The sequence below is a fragment of the Stegostoma tigrinum genome, chromosome 7, assembly GCF_030684315.1.
Source record: "Stegostoma tigrinum isolate sSteTig4 chromosome 7, sSteTig4.hap1, whole genome shotgun sequence".
Lineage (NCBI taxonomy): Eukaryota > Metazoa > Chordata > Chondrichthyes > Orectolobiformes > Stegostomatidae > Stegostoma > Stegostoma tigrinum.
The window spans coordinates 13,788,083-13,809,708 of record NC_081360.1 but is presented as its reverse complement, the minus strand read 5'-3'; the positions used below and the strand labels follow the sequence as shown (position 1 = coordinate 13,809,708).

The 21,626-nt window shown below is 43.1% G+C and overlaps 1 protein-coding gene across 2 annotated transcripts in view; it reads left to right on the top strand.

Moving 5' to 3' along the window:
- Window positions 1–21,626, top strand: part of LOC125453947 (partitioning defective 3 homolog B-like) — an 883,406-nt gene that overhangs the window by 313,607 nt on the left and 548,173 nt on the right. For both annotated transcript variants that reach the window (XM_059647050.1, XM_059647051.1), the window contains exon 4: window positions 18,285–18,409. In XM_059647050.1, coding sequence (XP_059503033.1) covers window positions 18,285–18,409 — 125 coding nt within the window. The remainder of the gene's footprint in view (window positions 1–18,284; window positions 18,410–21,626) is intronic.

Genomic DNA, 21,626 nt, shown 5'->3' with positions numbered 1-21,626 from the left:
TGTTTACAGTGTCATTGGACAACAGTACATTCTTGTGTTGCAGAGGACCTCTTGGGCTGACCCATTGCTGAAAGGTCAGGAGGTTAATGTGACCTCTGACCCTCACTGTAGGCCTTTTTATCTCTTTCCATCTCTGAAAACAACTGAAAGGAAGGACAGGGAGAGACAGCCAATTCTATGTTTTGTAAGAAAAATCAATTAGTGAGATAGCTAAATGGTTGAAACTGTTGCTGATGCCTGTCGAGGAAAATAAGTTACCCTGATCACTGGAAAATGTTGCAGGAATAGATATCCCATGTGTAATGGGGCTGACTTGCATAAATCACAAATGACAAAAAGGTTCAGTGACCACTGCGTATTCTTGCAACTTTTGGATTGCTTTCTCTTGCTTGTGAACTAATTATTCTATGTTCAGAAAGCTTAATTCGGTGACACATCATTGAACAGTACTTTTATTAACGGGATGACACATACCCCCCCCCATACCAGCATATTCAACTGATATGAATTCAGTTCTACAATCATAACTTTCCAATTTAAAATCCTCAGCTGTAGTTTCAACTCCTTTCCCACACTGAGATATTCAATTCGGCCCTTTTGCACAATTTTCCCATTTTTGCCACTGCACCATTGAAGGCTGTGCCTTCACCCAGTGGATCCTCAGATCTGTGCTTAGCTTCCAGAGTCCCGCTGATGCACTCATTGTCGCCCCCTCTGTAATAATCATTCATACCCATCCAGCTGACCAAGCTAATATCCTAATATCTCCTTATAATGGCTTATTGTCAAAATGCATCTAATATGTCCCTGTGAATGGTCGTAGGATGTCTTCTTACACAAAGTACGTATAAGTACAGATTGCAGTTGTCGTTTGACCATATGTGAGCATTCTAAGTGACAGATTCAGACCGCTGCTGTTAACTCCGTATGTTCACTGGTGCTCAGTACTGTTCACAACTCTTCAGATACTGAAGCAGTCCTTGACCGTGTGCAGAAGGATCTGGATGGCAGTCACACCTGATCAGATAAGCAGCAAGAAGTATTTATGCTAGGCAATGATGATCTTCAACAAGAAAGAATTTGACCGTCTCACTTTGACATTTGACAGCACTCCTACTGCTGAATCCTCCATTGCCAATGCCCTGAGCTTTGTCATTGAACACAGACTGAACTTGGCCAGCCTTATCAATTCTGTGGCTAAAATTTTGCAGTAGGTGATGCACCTCCTGAGTCACCAAAGTATTCACTTGCCTGGATGAAGCTCAATCCCATGCAAGGCAAACCAGCACTCTTCATTGACACCCATCCAGCAACTTGAGCATTGACTGCCTCCAACACGGTGTGTACCTCGTAAGAGATGTGCTGCAGCAACACACCAACACTCTTTTGGCAGCATCTTCCAAGCGTCCAACCTTTACTGTCCAGAAGAATAAGTGCAACTAATGCATGGTAACACCACCTTTAAGTTCCCTTCTAAGTCAGATACCATTCTGACTCGACAACATTTCAGTATTCTGTCACTGTTGCTGGGTTGGAACCATTCCTAGCTGCACTGTGGATCAACTGCACCAAATGGACTGCAGTGATTCAAACAAGCAGCTCACTACTACCTTCTCAAAGGCAACTGAAGGCTGGTCAGCAAATACACCCTGTAGGAAGCACTACACCTCATCCCAGGAAAGAATACATACAAACAAAAATTCATGCAAGTTATTTCTGTCTATTACTTGAGCAGTGCAGTTATCAAAGTACCAGCTATGCAAGGATTGTTTTCTAAAGTATGCAGATTATTTTCCAACATTTGGGATCATTTGTGTATTTTGCACGTTTATGAGTCTCTGTATTCTATAAAACTGTCAGTACAGCCGACTCACTCCGTGGGCCTTCAAACGCCTGGTTAAGTCAACAGTGTTCATTCACTGTGTGACTTAAAGCATTCAGAATGTTAAGTGACAAATGTGCTATATGCACAACTTTACTGCAAAGTATCAATGCTTGGACCGTGTTTTTTTATTATGCTGCACTACAAATTTTTCAACCTGGAAATCAGCCTTGGGTCTTCCAGTTCTGATTAAATTGTTGGGTGATCACACTGACTGAAATAGTTACTTTGGATATTTTTTGCACTTAGTCTTTCCTGCTTTCCTGTGTATTTTTAATCCTTGAAATGGTTGCACTGCCAGGAAGTTTGCAGACTACCTTGCTTGACCATTATTTCATGCTGACAAAACCCGTAATTAGGCCTTAAACCAGAAGAAGCTTTATTACGTAGAGTTGCTCAATGCTGTGAAATTAAGTACGAATAGATTTTAAAATTCTATTGGTATCCCTTTTTTTTTCATTTCTTTTTCGCCTTTCTTTCCCAGCTGCTATTTTTCTCGCCACAGCAGATGGTGAAATTTAAATTCAATTTAAAAAAAACTGGAATTGAAAATCTGATGATGACCAAAAATCCATTGTTGATATTTGGAGAAACACATATGGTCCATGAATTTCATATAGGGAAGAGGAAGATGCCCATCCTTACCTTACAGAGCCACAGCAATGTGTTGACTCTTAACTGCCTTTTGGGAAATTAGGGATGGGGATGGGTAATAAATGCTGGCCTGGACAGTGATGCCGACATCCCAAGAAGGAATTTTTAAAAAAAATGCAACTCCCTGGGCCTTCATTCCAACTCACTTTGCCACCCCACATGGCAGTCCCCTTCCTCACTGATCCCTCCCGTCCCCTGTTTCCACCCCTTTCCTGCCCCATTCATCCACATCAACCCCACAACCACCCACTCACACTCTCACATACGTTCACGCCCCACCTCCCGAATGTTTTCCTTTCCAGCACTTTGTTTCCCCCACCTCCTTTGCCCGCACTCTTTACCTCCCATGTGCTGAATACTTAGTTCCTCCCCCTCTTTCTCCCTCCTCCTCCTCCTCTCAGTCACTTCAATATAATCCACCAGGTTTTGAGCTGTTGTCTTCAGCAATGTATTTGTACCCAACAAGGCAGTACTCACGTTAGACCCAGTAATGTCGGAACTAGATGTAGGTAACATAGTACTGAAAAAATTTAACAAATGTATTATTACAACTCCTGGTACTTGCATTAATAGCAAACACAGGCACTTTTGTGTTATGGCTAACTGGTACAAACAGTATCATATTTTGACGAGCCATTTTTCAAATGGCCATGGTTAAATGGAGTCTGAGGCCTTTGCACCGTCAATTCACATGTATATGATAATAATATCATGAGCATGCCTTTTAAAGGTACACTGCATATACTGTCTTCCCTCACCTTGTGTGCTTGCTCCACAATCTGCCTCCTCCATTATTTACAGACAGACAGGAGCTTCCTTTCAACATCTTGTCTAAAAATCAGTGCCTCTGATAAAGCAGCACTGCCTTCAGCACTGCAGTAGAGTAAGTGCTCCTTACTTAAATATGCTGTCAATTGGACTATTCTGCAGTAGATTTGGAAATCTGTATACAGTTGCGTGATTGATTTGGCACCACTATGACACAGCGGTCCTCTGTCACCCCTCATCCCCTGCAAGTATTTAACATTAAGAAAGTAAATTTGGCAGTAATCCTCTGTACTGTACAAAATGGTTTCAGTACGTCAGAGCCAATAATTTAATTACAAAAATAAAAATGCCAACCATTGCTTTTAATTACGTACTTTACGCCTACTTGCAGGAGAAATTCACCCTGCATCTTGCATAGTTAGAACTCTGAAACTCAAGGAAAGACTGCACAGTCACACCGAGGAAGAAAGATGGATTTTCAAAGCGTTTTGCGTGTTTTCACTTGTTTTATTCAGTTGAAAGTATGAAAGAATCGTTGGCGAATATACGGACTTTTTTAAAGAACAGGTAACAAGATGTATCTTGCAAAGTCACAAGGGGAAAATGTGGTGCATTTTTTTTCACCGAGGTCATTGAGTCACAAGATTTGCAGCACAGGAAAAGGCCCCTTGGCCCACTGAGTTCATGCCAATCAAAACAATCACCTAATGATCGTAATCCAATTTTCCAGCTCTTGGCCCATAGCCTTGTATGACCTAGAATTCCAAGTGTACATCTAAGTCCTCAGAGTCATAGAGTCATACAGCACAGAAAAAAGACCCTTTGGTTCAACCACTCCATGCTAAACATAATCCCAAACTAAACTAGTTCCATCTGCCTACTCCTGACCCGTATCCCTCCAAACATTTCCTACTCATGTACTTAACCAAATGTCTTGTAAATGTTGTAATTGTACCTACATCCTCCACCTCCTCTGGAAGTTTATTCCACACGTGAACCACCCTCTTTTTAAAAAAAAAAGTGCCCCCTTTCTTTTTTTAATCTTTTTCCTTTCACCTTAAAAATGTGCCGTCTAATCTTGAAGTCCCCCATCCTATGGAAAAGGCACCCAGCATTAACTCTATCTACACCCGTCATTTTTTAATAAACTTCTCTAAGGCAGCCCCTCAAATTCCTTCACTCCAGTGAAACAAGCCCCAGCCTTTCGTTATAACTCAAACTTCCATACCTGGCAACATCCTGGTAAATCTCTTCTGAATCTCTCCAGTTTAATAATACCCTTCCTATAACTGTGAGACCAGAACTGGACACAGTATTCCAGAAGAGGCCTCACTAATATTCTGTATAACCACCACATGACTTCCCAACTCCTATTCTTCAAGGACTGAGCAATGAAGGCAAGTGTTCCAAGTTCCTTTTTATCTACCCTGGCTATATGTGACGAAAACTTCAAAGAATTATGTACCTGCACCCCTATGAGGGTTTCTGCCTTTACCACACTTGCAGGCAGTGAGTAATCTTGTCCCTTGCTCATGTAGTAAGTAGCTTTGTACTTTCCTCCATCTATTTTTGTTCATCCTTTGGTTAACTTTGCCATATGCACAGTTGACCTGTTCATAGACTCTGCTGGAGTTGTTGGCTGTCCATTAGGACTGATGTGTATTGACCTACCCTGCAGTTTTCTGTCTCACCACTGATTGCACCTCCTTAATGATCCAACTTCAGCTGAGGCATTCATTAATTCATAATGTTGGTGAAATAGAGGTGGGAGGGAACACTGTCTCTCTCCATTTCAGTTCTTTCTTTTTTATAATTACGCTCTGCATTGATGCAATGCAGCTCCACTGATGCATTCACATGTATATAGAATTATTTCTAAACATGTTCTGAATGCACTACATTAATTTACATAAACTTATTTAAAAATGTGCTTTAAATGTACTGAATTCTGAGCTATTCCCTGATCATTCACTGCAGTTAAATCAAATAAATTTCACAGCAGGTAATTATTACATGTCAGACTCTGGAGCTGTACAAAAATTAGAATAACAGTGTGATTAGTTTGAAATTAACACTCTGAAACAATACAAATCTTTTAAAATTATTATTTGGTTTATGTTTCTACTTCCAATATTGTTGCCAAGGAAGAAAATAATGTTATCATTAGTGAGTTAAACATTTTTTTGGGTCAGGCATATTGCGGCTGGTTAGCTGTGCATGAGACTCCCTCCAAATTTTATGTAATTCCAATCCCAGCTGTTGTATCAGTAGATAACAAGCTGACGTATCAACATCAGCTTTCCTGCTCCTCTGATGCTGCCTGGCCTGCTGTGTTCATCCAGCTCTACACCTTGTTATCTCAGACTCCAACATAGGCAGTTCTTGCCGTCTCTGTTATATCAATAGAGTGTGCGTCTGTGGCTCACTGGTTTGCTCTGTTGCTTACCTGATTCCAGCCTTGGGTGACTGTGCAAACACTGCACAATCTCCCCATGTCTGTGTGGGAGTCCATCTTATGCTCTGGTTTCTTCCCACAGTCTAGAGATGGGCAGATTGGGTGGATTGGCCATGCTTTATTGCCTCTGTAGTGTCCAGAGATGTGCAGACTAGGTGGATAAAACATGATTAAAGGGCCATGTGCGGGGTTACGGCAGTAGTGTGGGGAGAGGGAATACCTTAGGGATGCTCTGTAGAGACTCAATGGGGTGAATGGTCTGCTTCTGCACATAATCTAAGCTGATGTGGCAGTCTAGAAACAGGGGAGTGGTGCAATGTCACAGGCATCCTTCATTTCAGATGTTCTATCAAACAGCTATCCCATCTCATTTAACAGATCCCATGACGCTAATTCAAAGACGAGGAGGTGAATCTTTCCCCAGACCCCCACACCTAAAAACAGATTGCCTGCTCGTTATCACATTGTTGCCTGTAGGAGCTTATGTGAGTAAATTGAGCATCACGTTACTTGCATCACAATAGTAACTACATTGCAAAGATACGTCATTGCTTGTGAAATAATCTGGCGTCTCCTGAGGCTGAGGCAGAGGGGCTAAACATAAATTTCTTTCTTAACCACGCAACTTTGGGTGGCACGGTGGCTCAGCGGTTAGCACTGCCGCCTCACAGCACCAGGGACGCAGGTTCAATCCCATCCTCAGGCGCCTGTCAGTGTGGAGCTTGCACATTCTCTCCGTGTCTGTTTGGGTTTCCTCCAAGTGCTCTGGTTTCCTCCCACTGTCCAAAGATGTGCAGGTTAGGTGGATTGGCTGTGCCAAATTGCCCCATAGTGTTCAGCGATGTGTAGATTAGGTCGGCTGTGGGGGGAATGGTCTGGTTGGAATCCTCCAAGGGTTAGTGTGGGCCTGTAGGGATTCTATGAACTTGTGGGCATTGAGTGAAATTGCTCATTGTTGGTGGTGCAGTGGAATCGAGTAAAACCAATTCACATTTGGCACCCACACTTCGTTGTACAAATGATATCTGTACCGCTGCTCTGTGGAGGCACCTAGCAGAGGTCAGATTCCCTTAGAATAGAAAAAGAAATGCAGCAGTTCACCATGACCTTCTCAAGGACAACGGGGGATGGGCAATAAATACTAGCCCAGGCGGCAATGCCTACGCCGAATGAATGAGTTTCTAAAATTACTGGGATTCGTTGTCTGTCTCATCGTGGCCTCCTCCAGAGTGGAAGCTGCCATGGGAAAGGAACAATTCACCAGCATAGCTAGCCGTACAGATGGTATAACCAATAATTTCCTATGAGTGGAATTTCAATACAACAGAGAGGCAGAGTGGTTACTGTAGATTTTGGACAGAAGATGTTGGGGAGCTGTGGGTAGTTGCCTTTGTCGGGGGGGGAGGGGGGTAGGTTGCATGGTGATATGGTGTAGTGTGATTTGCAGAATGCCTCTCTTTATTCAGTCAGGAAAAGGGAGAACCAAGGGTGGCCTTCCTACGTGAAGGCCTCTTGATTCTCTTAGCAGGATTGTGAACGACCACTCAAGGGTCTTGTCCTGCCTCTGCTGGCATTTCCTGTGCCACTTTTTTGGAGAGATTGTCCAGGAAGAATTGTCAGTCTTTTCCCATGCTCAGGGTTTGAGGGTTAGCTCTTGAATGGGTGGTGCACATAGGACTCTCCATTATTGGCAAGGGGTGCCCCATCACAAAGATCTCCCACTGCCTTTAGCACCAGTTGTGCCATTCGGCCCCACTCCCATCCTGGCCCCGGACTGTCGGACTCATCCCAGTTAGCAGACCTGATCACCTGATTTCTGCAGCCTTCTGCATCCTCCAATGATCTGTTTTGGCTGCAGACCCACCTGTCACCACTGCTCCTCGTGGCACTGTTGAGACTCACGAGAGCTTCCGGCCCCACTTCTGATTGGCCACCAGCTCTTTGGAAAGGCAGGATCGCTGTTCTTAAAATGGTGGCAGGCAGGAGGCAGGACATTGCCTGATGGATGTGGAATTGCACTGTGGCATGTTCAGCCCAGTGGGTGGACGACCATCCGTGACAATGGTGGCTGAGGGAACAGGGGCCGTTGGTGGGCTTTGTGCGAGCCAGGAGTAAGATAAGGAGTGTAGTTGTCAAGTTTGCAGTGTAGTGTGGGCGAGAATCCACATCTTGTAAGGCTGTGCACGAGGAAGATGACCAGTTAATCCTAGAGGAACCAAGGCTAGTTAAGGGCACCAGATGAGTCCAATCCTGTCAATATTGAAGTGCAACAATACTTAACTCAAAAGAAAAGAGCAAAGTTGGTCTCCATTTCTATGTTGTCAAACCTAGCTGTAGCATGTTGGGGGTGGACGGGGCTTACTGGATTACATGCCTCAGGTATTCACTGTAGTATCTGGAATGATGTTACAACCCACAATGTTCTGAACCTGAGGAAGCAGGAATGCAGGCTTGTGAGTCACACTGCTCATGAAAAGCTGCAAATTGGAAGGTAAACTGAATCCTGAGCAGGAGATGCAAAGCTCTGCAGTTCAGATTTTCATCTTAAAATGAATCGTCTGCCACGTTAGAATGAATTAGAGCAGTAATTAACACTGCAGGCAATTGTGAACAGTATTAGATCTTCCTTGGATCATTGTGGCCTAATTCAAATTTAAACCAAACTTCTTTGGGTTTATCTGTGACTTTAACAGGCTGTAGAAGGTGAGTGAGCATTTTCCATAAATTTTATTTGTGGAATTGGTGGGGAGGGACATAAAATTACTACAATTTTTGTGATCCTAAGCTCGAGATGTTCTCGTTATTCTTGGTGTGTTATGCTGGCAGGGTGTGCTTTCAACAAAAGTAACACAACTGTTATCCATCTTAGCCGACAGTTCTGAGGGACTGCTCAACTCTAAGGGGCACCGCAGCTGAACCTGACTGTTCTGCCCATTCTGCAATTTCTAGTTCTGAGGAAGGGTCACTGGACCCGAAACATTAACTCTGTTTTCTCCTTCACGGATGCTGCCAGACCTGCTGAGCTTTTCCAGCAACTTTGTTTTTTTTCCTGCAATTTCTAGCATCAGTTCATAGTCAGAAGCTGGAACCTAGGCTGATCTAGTTTTTCCTCTTCCTTTTCCGCCTGTGCCCTTGCTGGAAATAACTCCTTGAAGGCCGGTATCCCATCACTAAGTCACATTTTCTTTACACGTGCATAGCACCTGACACTGACCCATGAAATTCAGAGCTGGCTCGTAGAGGGAGCAGAACCCCTGATACTGTTGTTTATATCTGTCAGCCAGGGCTCACTCATTGGACCAGATTAACAATCCCAATCGGGGATCTTATTTACAAGAGGTCCATCTGGCTGACCTTGTTACAATCAGTGCACCGCCCACACCCACATCCTTGCCCAACCCCCACATTCGCCTCTCTTCTTGTGTTATTTTCATGAGATTGGCTAGCATTGTGAAAATCATAATTTCCATCAGCATCAACTTGTGAAGGCTAACTGTTGCTGTCTTGAAATAGATTTACTGGGTTAACAGGGCTGTAAGGAGTACAAGTCGCTGTTATTCTCAGTTTTTAAATGACCTTACAATCATGCAATTTATACTCACCTTCTCCTCTCTTACTCTACCCTGCCAAGCATACGCCTCTGTTTCTACAGATAAGGTTGCATGTTTTTAGCCTGTATCTTCAGTTTTCCGCCACAAATATCTGACCAAGTCTTTCTTTAGAAACCATAAGGAGAATACATTCGCAAATTGGGAACAGATTGAAGGATTTAAGAAGTCTCCCTAAAGCCCCAAGAGAGAAAATTGTAATAAAATGTCAATGTTCCGAAATGACCCTGCTAACCAAATTGTTGGCAATCTAAACATAAAGATGGTTCCTGTTTTTAAAAAACAATGTGTTTTTAAAGTTGAACCTTGAGTTATTCGATGTGAAAATCTGATGCATAACTCATGATGTTCACCACTTCTCTACTTGGAGAAATTGCCTTATCTCCCTTGTGTATAAGGAAAGGTTCGCATTTTTATTGCTGCTTGTTGCTATCTGAAGATATCCAAAAGCAGTCAATTAAGAGACTTCTGAAATTTGGTCACTCAAGTCCCCTGTAGCTTTTCTTTGTGCACAGGCACAACATGGCCCCCTTAGGATTCCTACACCCTCAAGCACAAAAGTATACACAGGTGTAAAGATTGTGTACACAACCCATTTGTTTGGTTGTGCTGTGAGACACATTTTGGATACCCAGTACAGCTGGGGGAAACATTTGCAATCACTGATTTAATGTGGGAAGCACTCCAGTTAATTTGTGCAGAGCCAGGATCCCAAATGCCAAGCAATATGATGATGACAGGACAATCTTTTTCAGAGATGTTGGTTTAAGAAGTTGGATGGGGCAGCCTTAGTTTAATACCAGTTTTAAAAGATGGCATGATCAGCAGTATAGCACTCTCGCAGCACAGATGTTCATACCTTCTACAGGCATGTACTGTAAGCGGTAAAAAAGGTAGGAAGCTGTGTGGTGCATCTATTGGGATCTGAGCATGGAGGCTGAGAGCATTACTGAAATCCTTCTGTATCAGTCTTCTTCAAGGGAGAAGAAGCTGCCAATGCCCTTGTGTAAGAGGAGATTTCTCAGATGCTAGGTCAGCTAAAATTTGGTTGAGAAAAGGATACAGGGAAAGCTGAGTGTACCTGAAGTTGATAGGTCACTAGGACTGAGTGGAAAGCATCTGGGGATGCTATTGGAAGTAAAGGTGGAAATTGCAAGGGCACCAATCCTCCTTGATCATGCAGTGGAGTAGGAGGCTGTCACCGGAAAATTAATGAATTGAAAATGTTACACACATGATCAAAGAAGTATTTATGAATACAAATACCAAGCAAATCATATTCCCAAACGACCCAGAGCTAAACTAACTGCCGCTTGGACAGTTGTGGAAAGACAAATTGAGAAAGCAGTTTAATACGCATACTTGACAGTGTAGATGTGCAGAGGGATCTTGGTGTCCATGTACTTAGATCCCTGAAAGTTGCCACCCAGGTTGATAGTGCTGTTAAGGCGGCTTATGGTGTGTTAGGTTTTATTGGTAGAGGGATTGAGTTCCGGAGCCGTGATGTCATGCTGCAACTGTACAAAATGTTAGTGTGGCCTCACTTGGAATATTGCGTGCAGTTCTGGTCGCCCCATTACAGGAAGGATGCAGAAGCATTGGAAAAGGTGCAGAGGAGATTTACCTGGACGTTGCCTGGTCTGGAGCACAGGCCCTATGAAGAAACTCTTAGGGACTTGGGTCTGCTCTCATTGGAGAGAAGGAGGCTAAGAAGTGATTTAACAGAGACATACAAGATGATCAGAGGATTAGATAGGGTGGACAGTGAGAGTCTTTTTCCAAGGATGATGACTTCAGCTTGTACAAGGGGGCATAGCTACAAATTGAGGGGGGATAGATTTAAGACAGATGTCAGAGGCAGGTTCTTTACTCAGAGCGTGGTAAGGGCGTGGAACGCCCTGCCTGCCAATGTAGTTAACTCAGCCACATGAGGTGCATTTAAACAGTCCTTGGATAAGCGGATGGATAATGATGGGATAGTGTCGGGGGAGGGGCTTAGATTAGTTCACAGGTCGGCGCAACATTGAGGGCCGAAGGGCCTGTTCTGCTCTGTATTGTTCTATGTTCTATGTTCCACTTTATAAATAGAGGCTTCAAGTGTAGGAGCAAGTTAGCAAAACATTGGCATAGGCTCAACATGGGGTATTGTGTCCAACTCAGGGCATTGCACTTTTGAAAGATGTAAAGTTTTTAGAGAGGGTGCAGAGAAGATTCACAAGGGTGGTTCCAAGGAAGGGGAACATTTAAAGCTCAACTGATGCATTGGAGAAACTGGGGTTTTTATTCCCAGGAGGAGGAGGAGGAGGTTAAGAGGAGTTTTGATAGAGGTGTTAAAAATCAAAAGGGGCCTGGACATATTAGATGGGGAGGTGGAAGTATTGAAAGGGACACGTTCAAAATGATTGACAAATGAGTCGAGAGACATGAGGGAAAATATTTATTTAGCACATGTTTGGCATGGTTTGAAAAGCTGGTGGAGGCAGATTCATTCATTGCTTTGCAAAGGAATTGGATGACATAAAGTGCAGTGCCCTAGGGAAAGCAGGTAATTGGAAGTAGCCAAATTGACGCAGCAGAGTTTTGGTATGCATGGCCTCTTTCCATCCTGTGATCATTCGATAGGTGGCAGTCTGGGATATTTGTACAGATCTCAAGTGGGAATTGAGCCTACGATCTTCTGACCCATATGATTGTGCAATGCACCAAACCATAACACTGACCTAATATTGGATGAATTGTAACATTGACAAGGTACCGCAAAAGTGCCACCAGACTTGATTGATGGATGTTTGGTTCAGAGGTATCCTTGGACTGGAAGTAGTTTATTTCTTGTGAAAAAGAGCCACAGTATAATCTAAAGCAGATTTAATCTCTGACAGTAATCCTATCTAACAAATGTGTTTCCCAATCCACCTGTTTCTCCTTGAGCAGGCTTACATCAGATTGCCGGCTATCAGAGTTGCTTATCTATTGACTGCGTGCTTAGCCTGACCAAATTGTGGATAATGATCTTACTGAGATGCAGCTAATTGATTTAGGAGGTTAACAGCTATTTTACCTTGGTGCTGCAGCTGATGACATTGACCCCTTCCCCCTCCTCCCAAAGGCAGCCAATTTAATCTACAAACAGATTGTCCAAGTTTAGTTGGGGGAGGAACATGGTTTTAGTGCGATGTTTACTTTTACACTTCTGTTTCCATTTGCGACTGGCAAGGCATCTGGTATCTGACCTACCAAATGTTGCTTCATCTGGAGTGAGGCTGTCGTATTTTAATTCAGAAACTGACCACTTTTAACTTGTCTCCCAGAACAAACAGTCACAACTCTGATTTTCAACTTTTGAGTAGACAGTGAGCAATCTGCTGTGGGTCACCTTGATCATAAGTCTAAAAGCTTACTGCGTGTCTCTGTTTTTTCCCATCTGTTCTTCCACCCGTGAGTTTCATTGCTTGTTCAGTCTTTTCTTGTGCATATCTGTGGGGGGATAACCCCAGCACTCTGCCAATCTATTTTGAAACTGGATGCTGAGGAGAAAAATTGTAACCTGGAAAATTCCTTCCCCAAAAGCTGTCAAGGCTGGGAGTCACATTAACATTTCAAAACTTAGACTTCATGGCTTTTGTTTTGGATAGGTTACATGGAATCAACACAGGTAAATTGAGTTGAAGTATAGATCAGCCTTGGCTTAATTGAATGCCAGTAGAATAGACTAAAGGGCTGAATGGTCTACTTATGGAAGTAATTTGTTAGACCTAAAGACCTTGGGCATCCTGAAGTTGTGAAAGGCCCTATCATAGATTTGTCTTATGTCTCCTTAGTAAATGATTGTACAGCTGGTAAAGCGGTTATCAAATTGATAACTTTTACTTGCGGTGTCTGTAGTTTCAACAAATCTGGAAGAATCTTTTTTTAAAGAAAGAAGTAGGAGGAAAACACAGTTAATCAGCTTTTCTCCTTTCTGTGAATGTTCCTGATGTCATTTTTAAGACACTGATCTATGTGTTAGCACTTGGGCAGAGACAGTGTTGATATGCCTCTCTGAAGCTTTTTTTCATTTTCGTTATTGTACGTGCATTCAGAAACTATCTGAGCTAAGCCTGGTCCTGCCATGTGAAGTCCATACAAGTACAGAATCCTATACAACCCCAAAGGCACTCCTGCTTAACAGAGAGTGGAAGTAGAGGGATATCCAAAGCACTTTCCAGAGCTAGAATGAGACAGAAATTGTCTATAAAACTGAAACAAAGAGAGTCAAAAATCAGGCTATACCGGGTCACCAAGTTCACTTCCAGGGAGGATTTAAATGAGGACAAAGTTGTGGAATAGTTTTGGCAGGAGGTATGACCATCAGCATCCACCTATTCAAGATTCAGCTGATATTGATATGGAGTGAAGGAAATGGGAAGTGCAAAAGAGGCCAGAGATTGAGGAATTAAGGTATGGGTAGGCCGGAGGGAGGCAAAGGGCTAGAATATAGGATGGATTATGAAAGACTTTCAGACATAAAGAATAGCACCTTTAAATTTGAAGCACTGGGGTATGTCATCAGGGTCCAATGCGATGAGCGAAGGGGACTTCAGGCAGAGTCTTCTACTTGCGTTGGCTGTCGCACTTAGTTGCGCGGAAGGTGGAGACACACTGAAGTGGACTCTTGAAAGCAAAGCCCGCTGTATCTTCCTCCAATCAGGTGGTTTGGAGAGCCTTGCCCTAATGCCAGGTCTAGTCAGAGACCAGTAACACCACAGAGAAGGCACTGCCAACAGGCCAAAAGAGGTCAGAAAGACCAAGCTTTCAAGTCAGTGCTTCATGGATTTGCTTCTGAGTTTTAGGGTCATGGAGAGGGAGACAGCAGGTTTGGAAGCAAGGGTAAGGGCGGCTTTCAGGGGTCAACCTACGTGCTATGTCCAGTTCCTCAAATGATCTCAAATTAGTGAAGATCAAGGAGCAAATCACATTCTCTCTGCCCCCCAAACCCTCCTCGCCCCACCTAAATCCTCCCCAAGTTGCAGCCTGTCCGCACTGGTTAACCAGTTGGATGGCTGCCTGGTATTTCTTCACCTGGAAATGAAATAGTTGAAGCCTAGGCAGGAATAGGCCATTAGGAGGTCATTCATTGACCATCTAATGGCCTAAATTGGTGACTGGGTGGAAAGGTGGCTTCCTTGGGCAGAATGTATCTCAGGTGGGGTCAGGAAGGGTGGTAGGATTCTGTGAAGTCAGAGTCTATTTCATTAATCTGCCCTCCTTCCCCCAGGCCCAAAACCTCTGGGACTGAACAATTTGCCCTTGGTGTTAAATAGATAACCTTCCCAAAGTGATTCGGACAGTTGTGGGGAGAAAAGGGCACATATTTGGGAGATGGCAGCATGTTCTAAGACTTCAGAGCAAGGAGAATGGAGGTGAGACAGCAGTTTTCAAGGGGTGGGGGTGGGCAAGGGGTGGTGATGACGATGAGTTTGCAAGGAGAGAGAGAGAAAGAGAGAGGAGTGCTCAACAATGGTATCATTTATAATGTCCTTTGGCATGGCAGTCCTAGAGGTTTGGTGATTCACAATCCTGTGGGAATTGAGTATAGGGAGCAGAAATTCAGGAGTTAAGTTCAACGGGTCCTCAGTGACAGCCTGCAGAGCAATATGGGGGAGATTAGTGAGAGGCAGGAGATGGTGTTAGGGGAGGGGGCAGCCTGGTGTGGCTCGATGTGTCGGAAACAGGTGGTTTATTGGTGGGTGGATGGATTATCATGGGAGGAAGTGGAAGGGACAGCTCAATAGATGTTTTCAATCATGTTGACACAGTTGTCCATGATTTATTCCCTTTTTGGTGTTGGTGGGCTGGAGGTAAGGAGGTGATTTTAAGAGCTGTAAAGGAAAGGTGTTCCAGGTGGTAGAGTAAAAGTGCCAAGATTTTTCAAGCTGTCCTGCATCATGCTTGAGTAGTAGGTAGCCAGTATTGATGATGATGCATAGATGTCTCGAACCAGTGATGTGTCATATTAGGATGTAGTAAATGAGGCCGTCTCGTGCTTAATGTGAATCCAGCCTAGGTTTACAGGATGAAACCAATTGCACATTGTCGTCATCTTTTTGAAACTTTCTTTTGGTTACGTGTTGTGTGGGGGCACCGTTGAGGCCAACTGAAGTGTTCTTTATTCATCCTACTGGATGAATTCAGTCAGTGGGTGATTAAGTATAAGTTGAAGTATAAGTTGTTTGTTGTCTTCATGGCTTAGGACCACATCAGATGACGTGTTTATTTATGGGAGATGTCTGTGTGTAATGCACCCACTTTTATTTACTTACTGCCTTGTATTAAATTTAAGAAAACACCAACGCTTTAACAATAGAACTGAAGAACGAAAGCAATGCCTATTATTTAACTACTTCTCTCTACATGACCAAAGACCCCAAATGTCCCTTCCTAGTGAAACAGCAATTTCTTTAAATTTAGTATTATTTCTTCATGGTTTGCAATCCGGTCTGCTGTACAGTGGCAAGAGGAAATGCAGATTAGGTGACTACTTTTTCCTTTATCTGTTCATGGGATGAGGGCATCACTGGCAAAGCAGCATTTATTGCCCATCCCTAATTGCCCTGAGGGCACTTAAGAGTCAACCTCATTGCTGTGGGTCTGGAGTCACATGTAGACCAGACCAGGTAAGGATGGCAGTTTCCTTCCCTCAAGGGCATTTATGAACCAGGTGGGTTTTTCGACAGTTGACAATGGATTCACAGCCGTCATTAGACTCTTAATTCCAGACATTTACTGAATTCAAGTTCTACCGTCCGCCGTGGCAGGATTCAAACCCGGGTCCCCAGAAAGTTACCTGGGTCCCTGGATTGACTACAGTGATAATTCCACTTGGCCATTGCCTCCCCTATGCAGAATAGCAACTCTCAGTCCTCAAGCACAACCCTGGGCTTCTGATGGTCTGTTGTGTGAATGATCCACCTTTCTCTCGCATTGGTATCTCTGTCCTCGATCAATGGCAGGATTCCAATGAAGTTGAATGAATACTCAAGGAATTGTAATTCATCTTTTGATTTAGGCAGTTTGCAGGCCACTGCTCTCAATATTGAGTTCAATAATTTCAGGTTGCAATCACTGCAGCTTCTTCTGCTCATTTTCTTTGACTTCATTTTGACATGTTTTGATATTAATCTTGGTCTCTTTCGCCTTTTCTCTCGTTCTTTGTTTTGCCTCCAATCTTTCACATTTCCATAGACATTCCATTTTGTTCTTTCTCTACCCTTGCTCGTTTACTGTACATTAAATCAAACCTATCGAGATTTCTGATCAATCTGTTCAGAGATGTTGTTATTGCACACCTCTGGAGCAAGTGAGATGTGAACTTGGGCCTCCTGGCTCAGAGGTAGAGACACTGCTACTTCACAAGAGGCCTTAAACCTATCTTATATATACTTGCAGAAAGTTGATTTCATGTGAAGTTCAGCCAGCTATTTGTTTTAGCCTTAAAAAAAATCATATTTCACTCAGTTCACGTGTACAATCAATCATACCTTATCAAGGATTAAACACAAAAACAATCTCTGATTAATTTTCTTCCCTCTTTTATGGGATGTGGGTATTGGAGAATTTCTTGCCCATCCCTAATTGCCCTTGAACTCATGTGGTTTCTCGGGCATTTAAAAATAAACCATATTACAGTGGGTTTGAAGTGGTGCTTATGCCTGATGGTAGATTTCCTTCACCAAAGGACAGCAGTGAACCAGATAGGGTTTCACATCGATGAAGGATTTTTGTCACAGTTACCTCAACTGACTCACTTTATAATTTCCAGATTTATTATTTGAATTTAAATCCCACCAAGCACTATGGTGTGATTTGGATCTATATCCTCAGATCATTGTCTTGGCCTCTGTGGTCACACTGACAATATTACCAGTGTCTCATAGAATAGGATAAAATCCCTATAATGCAGATGGAGGTCATTTGGCCGATTGCGTCTGCACCAATCCCCCGAAGAGCATCCCACCCAGACCCACCCCCTCCTGCCCTAGCCCTGCATTGGGCAATTACCCCGTGGTTAATCCACCCAGCCTGCATGTCCCTAGATACTACACACCATTCAGCGTGGCGAATCTGGTTAACCTGCACATCTTTGGACTGTGGGTCGAAACCGGAGCACCCGAAGGAAGCCCACACAGACACGGGGAGAATTTGCAAACTCCACACAGACAGTCAGCCGAGGGTGGCATCAAACCCAGGTTCCTGGTGCTGGGAGGCAGCAGTGCTAACTGCTGAGCCATTGTGCTGCCCTGTCTCCATAATCTGATTGTAAATACTAATCAAAATGCACAGTGTAAATGCTTTAAACAGCTATTTATGTGTTTGCTTTGTTAACAAATATTATCATTATTAAAGTGTTCAGATTATGTATGACAAAGTGTGTTGTTACTGATACCCACTTGCCAGTAATTACTATCACTCATTAAAAACCAATGGAGAACTCTTAGATTCCCCCCCCCCGCCCCCCACATTCGTATTTAACATTACTTCTTTAGTGTTGCTAAATTTTACTTTGTTTCATTATGATATTTTTGGATTTCACTTGGGTCCAAATCACGCACGAATGTCAACCTCTCAAAAACGTTATGCCTGTAAATGTCGATCCCTTCACAATTCACCTGAAAAAACTTTCCTGAAAAATTTGAATTTTGCATGTGTATATGCGCCTCTAACTTTTCACGTTCAGATGAAAGTTCATCAATCAGGTGCTCTGTTTCTGACCCTACAGTGGCTGCAGGATGTGCTGAGTGCTGCCAGCAGTTCTTGTTTTGTTTGAGAGGAAAAACAAGTTCCCTCTTAATGTGGCGCTTTTAAAAAGGTTGCATTCAATTGTCCAAATTATGTGGGTAATTGCCGATGTTTTTCTGACATCCAACTTTGTTCTCCGCAGGCACACCACTCATGGTTCGAAGAAGCAGTGATCCGGCAATGGTCCCACCTACTCTGTTCCAACCTGGTGCTTCTCAATCTGATGAACCCCTGAATAGGAACCTGAACGTGAAGCCTGTAACAGTGGTAAGCCATGGCTCGGTAGAGTTGGGGAATTGTGGGGTGAGTTGGGATTCTGTTGGAGCTGCATGCAACAACTCTGAGATTTGTTTATTTAGCCTGCTAAGCACTTTAGGATCCATTTAACCGTTGACACCTAGGACGTAATGGAGGCTGTGCAAGTATGAAACTGATGTCTACATAAAATCAGTCTGTCTAGGTACAGCTCAGTTATTTCTGCATGAAACCGTAGTGCAATTGATATAGATGCCTTGTTTGCTCTGTCAGTCACCTGATCTGAAGAGACTTTGGTGTTTATATTTCCTACTTGTGCTTTGTGCTACCTTGACCATTTGAGACATGTTTATTAAGGTGAGCATGTTCTGGAAAATAGCTTTACTGCTTCTGTGTTATTGTTTTGGCATTATCTATTATTTTCTTAACCCACATAATAGACCTCTCAACCAGCAGTGAGTTTCTTGACTCATGCATGCTTTATACCTAAGGGCCTTGAAACTAAATCTTGCTTTATCAGATTGATAGATGTCGGCTCATCTCGTGTACTGCTCTCTTGTACTTAGGCTGCCCTTCTCCCCTCCACTTATTGATGTGACTATTGCAGGTTCATTCAGGGTGAAAGAATCTTCTCCAAACTCCCAGAATTGGCCTCCTTGGCATGACTGGTGGCAGTGGAGGCAAATGATGACGATTATGATGCAGATGATTGCCTTTCATTAGTATCAAAGATGGTTGCCTCACTCAACTTGTAAACTAAATGATAAGTGAGCTGCAAAAAGACATTGACAGAAATTTTATCCTATCCTGTTGCTCAGAAAACTGGGGAAATTTGAGTTCTGAAACCCATCTGATTTCATTCCCATTAAATTCATTGAAACAACAATATCAGGTGAAGTGCCAATCTCTCATTCCACGCAATACTGTGAGATTCCTATCTGGAGTGTTAGGCTGGAGTTACCCTGGGTCTGTTTATTAATGGCCCTAATTCTGCTCCTTTACTGACAGTGAAACCAAAGAGTGTTTGTCATCATTGTTTTGTAAAGTTAGCAGAAACTTCTGGCGCAGGTGGAGTTAGATTTGGAAGTTACTGTCAGTGATTCCCAGCTCCTTCTCAGGGCATGCTATTGAAGTCATAACAGAAATAAAGTAATTAAAAATCACTGAATCTGTATGACCTTATGTTTCTGACCTTATTATTCTCAGCAGTTTAAAACAAAAGGCCGTGACCCCCAGAGGTGTGTCATAGATTGATTAAAGTAACTAAAAATATTATTACTTGCTAAATGAGTTTTCTTTAATCATTTGTGGAATGTGGGTGATGCTGGTTCGGCCAGCGTTTATTGTCCATCCCAAGATATCCTTCAGAATGTGTTCATGAGCCGCCTTCTTGAACTGCAGCAGTCCATTGTGGTGCAGGTAGACCCACAATGCTGTTAGGCAGGGAGTTCCAGGATTTTGGCCAAGTAGACCCAAAGGAACGGTCTTTTTTTTTCAAGTTAGGATGGTAATTGGCTTGGAGCAGCAATTCTGGGTGCTGGTGTCCCCATATATCTGTTGCTCTTATCCTTCTGAATGGCAGTGATTGTGAGTTTGGAAGCTGGTGGCCGAGAAGCCTTGGTAGATCTCTGCAGCACATCATGTTGACTGTACGATGATTCCGTCGTGTGTCAGTGGTGGAGGAAGTGAATGTTTGCAAGTGTGTTGCGAGCCAAGTGGGCTGCTCTGACCTGGATGTTGCAAGCTTCTTGAGTGTTGCCTGGATGAATACAGCTTCGACAAGTGAACAGTACTCCCTCTCACTCCTGATTTTTTTTTTGCCTTGTAGTAACCAGGTTTTGGGAGTCAGGAAGTGAATTGTTTGGTGCAGTATTCCTAGCCTCTGTCTGACCTGTTGTTGTAGCCGCAATTTTTATATGGCCTCTGGTCAGTGTTAGTCGGTGATTCAACTCTGGCAATGCCCTGATAACCCATCACACCTTTGTTTATCAAGAAGCTGTCGAATTCTGTGAGAAAGGATTCAAAGAATCTGCTTCCGCGGCCTTTTGAAGGAGGATTTGCAAAGACTCATGACCCTCTGAGAGAAAAATAATCCTGCTATCTAGCTTAAATGGATGACTCCATTTTTTTACAGTTTTTAAACAGTGATTTCTAGTTCCAGATTTTACCAGAAGATGAAACATCCTCCCCATACCCACCTTGTCAAAACTTCTCAGGGTCTTATGTGTTTCAATTAAGTCATCTCTTACTCATCTAAACTTCAGTGGATTCATGTCTGGCCTTTCCAATCTTTCCTCATATGACAGCCTCCCATTTCAGGTAATTGCCTCGTAACAATCCCTGAACTGCTTCCAGTGCATTCTACATCCTTCCTTAAATAAGTATACCAATACTGTGCACAGTAACTGAAACATAATCCCCCTGCATCTTTGTATTCCGTTCTCCCTGGAAAAGATTATGGCATTCTATTAACTTATGTAATTACTTGACCCGTACGTTCATACTAACCTTTTATGAATCATGTATTACGATAGCCAGATCACTGTGTCTCAGAGCTCTGTAAACTCTCCCTACTTAAATAGTATACTTCATTGTTTTCCTGCCAAAGTGGATAATTTCCCATTTTCTTACGGTATACTCCATTTGCCAGATCGTTGCCCTCTCACATATAACCTATCTGTACCTTTTTGTTGCTAGCTTATGTCCTCTTCATTCCCTTCAGACTATAGATTCCCTGACAGCTGGTTGCAGAATTAAAATAATGACAGAAAAGATCAAAACTAGTTCCACAGAGTTTGCTAGACCTTTATGGGCAGCTTTCTTGACGAACCTTGGAGCTTCGTCTCTGTCCACAAAATCTGGCCTAGTGCGTTTTCCAGAGCCCTTCAGCTCTGAACAAGAGTTAGATCAGACTCTGAATATTAACAATTTGTGGTGCGTACATGAAACAAATTAGCAGAAGAAGTAATGGAGGCTGGTACAATTAGAACATTTAGAAGGCATCTGGATGGGTACATGAATAGGAAGGGTTTAGAGGGATACAGGCCAAATGCTGGCAAATGGAGCTAGATCAGTTTGGGATATATATTTGGCATGGATTAGTTGGAATTAAGGGTCTGTTTCCATGCTGTGTGGTTTTTTTGCTGTATGACTGTACAACTTGATGTGGCTTCTTTGACAGCCTCTCCCAAAGCCGTCAACCTCTAAATCTTAAAGGACGCAGGATGCT